We start from the raw sequence: 2,173 nt of genomic DNA on the forward strand, positions 1-2,173 counted from the left end.
GTCTCAAAAGTAGATCATGATGCCTAGTCATGTAGCCATGATTCATATCAGTCCAAAATTATGCAGTACTGAATGTTATGAAATGAAACTAATTGCTTGATTTTTAACAGCAATTAATGCCCCCTGATTGCCTTGTTTGTAGTCCCATACAATTGAGGACTAGAGAAATTTTTCCCCGGGTCACCACATGAATAAAGTGCACTGTTTTCCAGTTATTCTATTTATGTATATGTTCTACTCTTTATAATTTTATATACATTATCAGTTTTGTATATATCTATATATATATATATCTATATATAAAGACAAATCTGAAATAAGACAATCAATCAACTTGCCATTTATCAGGCCCATGCCACCATCATTCTTAGGTCTGATTTATTTGTTCTATAATAATCTCAGGGTTCCTCACATCTGTTGCTAAACAAAACTCTCTCTTTCTCCTGTTCTCATGGACAGCCTAGAGTTTCCATATGAACCTGAGATGTATTCATGCAAAAATCATGCCCCAACACCTCTGGAAACAGAAAAAATCCATGGACAGGAAGAAAAGGTAAGCATGAAGCTCCCAAAGAGAGGGAACAGCAACGGGAAAAGGTATTTAGGGGTGAGACAAAGGCCCTCGGGAAGATGGGTTGCTGAAATCAAGGACTCCTCGCAGAAGCTGAGGCTGTGGTTAGGAACTTTTGACAGTGCAGAGGAGGCTGCCTTGGCTTTCGACAAAGCCGCCAGGCTTCTAAGAGGAAGAAATGCAAAGACAAACTTCCCATGTCATGGAATCGTGGGCACACATGAAGAAAATTGCAGCTTATTGGGAAAGAATCCAAGGCTTTTTCGGCTTCTCCAGCATGCAATCATGAAGAACCATGCAAGATCCTCGTCTCTTTACCCCCCGATCATTTCATGGGAAAATCAGAATATTCCTGGAGATAAAGTCCAGCTTGATTCAAGTTATTTTGATGTGCTTGTTGAAGAAACTATAGTTTGTTCATCATCAAGTGCCTCTGAATCCGGAAGCTCATGTGGTTTCGATCACGACAGAAACAAGCTTTCTCAGCTCTCATTCGGTAGTTCCAAGGTCTATTCCTCTGTGTTTGTAGCTCCTTCTTTCAGTGCTTCTCTAGGGCAAGCAGGAGAACATCAAAAAGATTTCCAAGACGCTTAGTCACTGGAAAGAACATCGCATTCAAACGTGCAAATTATGGACTATCAAAGAATGGCAGGCCAACTAGTGCGATGGAAAAAAAAAGAGTCCTTGTAAATTATGTTTTCCATGTTATTTTCACTTGTAAGATGTTGTCTTCCAGCCTTAGCTATCCTTAGCTATTTGTCTTTGTTCTAAATCATCACATAGAGATTATCTACCTGATGATCAGTTGCGTATGGATGTGGGAGCTCAATTCTAGCTATCAAATGTTATATATATAGTTGGTTGTCTGCAGAATTTATATATATATATATATATATATATATGTAGAAAAATTCTATCCACCATCCTCTTAATTATCATCAGATCCTCACCATTATCTTATTTGGCATCCAATAATTGGATGATAAGGATTAAATGATAAATAGTTTTCCAATCATTTAATGCCACACTAGAGGATCATGATATATGAAAGGATCGATGACGGTAAAAATGATGGTGTGAAGCATTTCTCGTATATATATTTTGTTGCCTTGTTGCAAAATATGTTTTGAGTTTACCCTCAATCATGCATGCAGCTCCCTACCATAGTTCCACTTATTTTTCCTCACTTTTAGGTGAAAAATCCAACATGACGAACATAGTTCCTTTTGATGGATGCAATATTATGATAAAAGATCGATGTATTTCTTTACACGAATTATATAGATGTATGCATAATTTTTACATATATAAATAGATATATCTATACCATTGATCTAACCTGGCCTCTTGAGTGTTGTAGTGGTTTAAAGAAACTCAACAAGGCTAGATCGACAGAAGCACAGAGCCATTATAGCATTACAGAAGAAGACTTTTTTCTTTGATCAAAGAAGGAAATTAAGGAACTATGTGGAGGTTTTATATATATAAATATATATATATATATAAAAGGGTGAATTTATCTAGTACATGGAACTTTTATGCATGAATGATCTAGCCAACCATGAGTGTTTGGTTACCATGAAACTGCTTCCTGGCTCATCC

At 36.7% G+C, this 2,173-nt stretch overlaps 1 protein-coding gene across 1 annotated transcript; it reads left to right on the forward strand.

The window, feature by feature from the left end:
* Window positions 1-451: 451 nt before the first annotated feature.
* LOC118344690 (ethylene-responsive transcription factor WIN1-like) lies at window positions 452-1,165 on the forward strand. The gene has a single exon (XM_035685802.1). The coding sequence runs from the start codon at window positions 452-454 to the stop codon at window positions 1,163-1,165; it is 714 nt and encodes a 237-aa protein (XP_035541695.1).
* The last annotated feature ends 1,008 nt before the right edge of the window (window positions 1,166-2,173 follow it).

This window comes from Juglans regia, chromosome 15, assembly GCF_001411555.2.
Source record: "Juglans regia cultivar Chandler chromosome 15, Walnut 2.0, whole genome shotgun sequence".
NCBI classification, from domain to species: domain Eukaryota; kingdom Viridiplantae; phylum Streptophyta; class Magnoliopsida; order Fagales; family Juglandaceae; genus Juglans; species Juglans regia.

Bases quoted from the DNA above. Each gene is read 5' to 3' on its own strand.
- LOC118344690 (XM_035685802.1), top strand. From the start codon at position 452: ATGGACAGCCTAGAGTTTCCATATGAACCTGAGATGTATTCATGCAAA.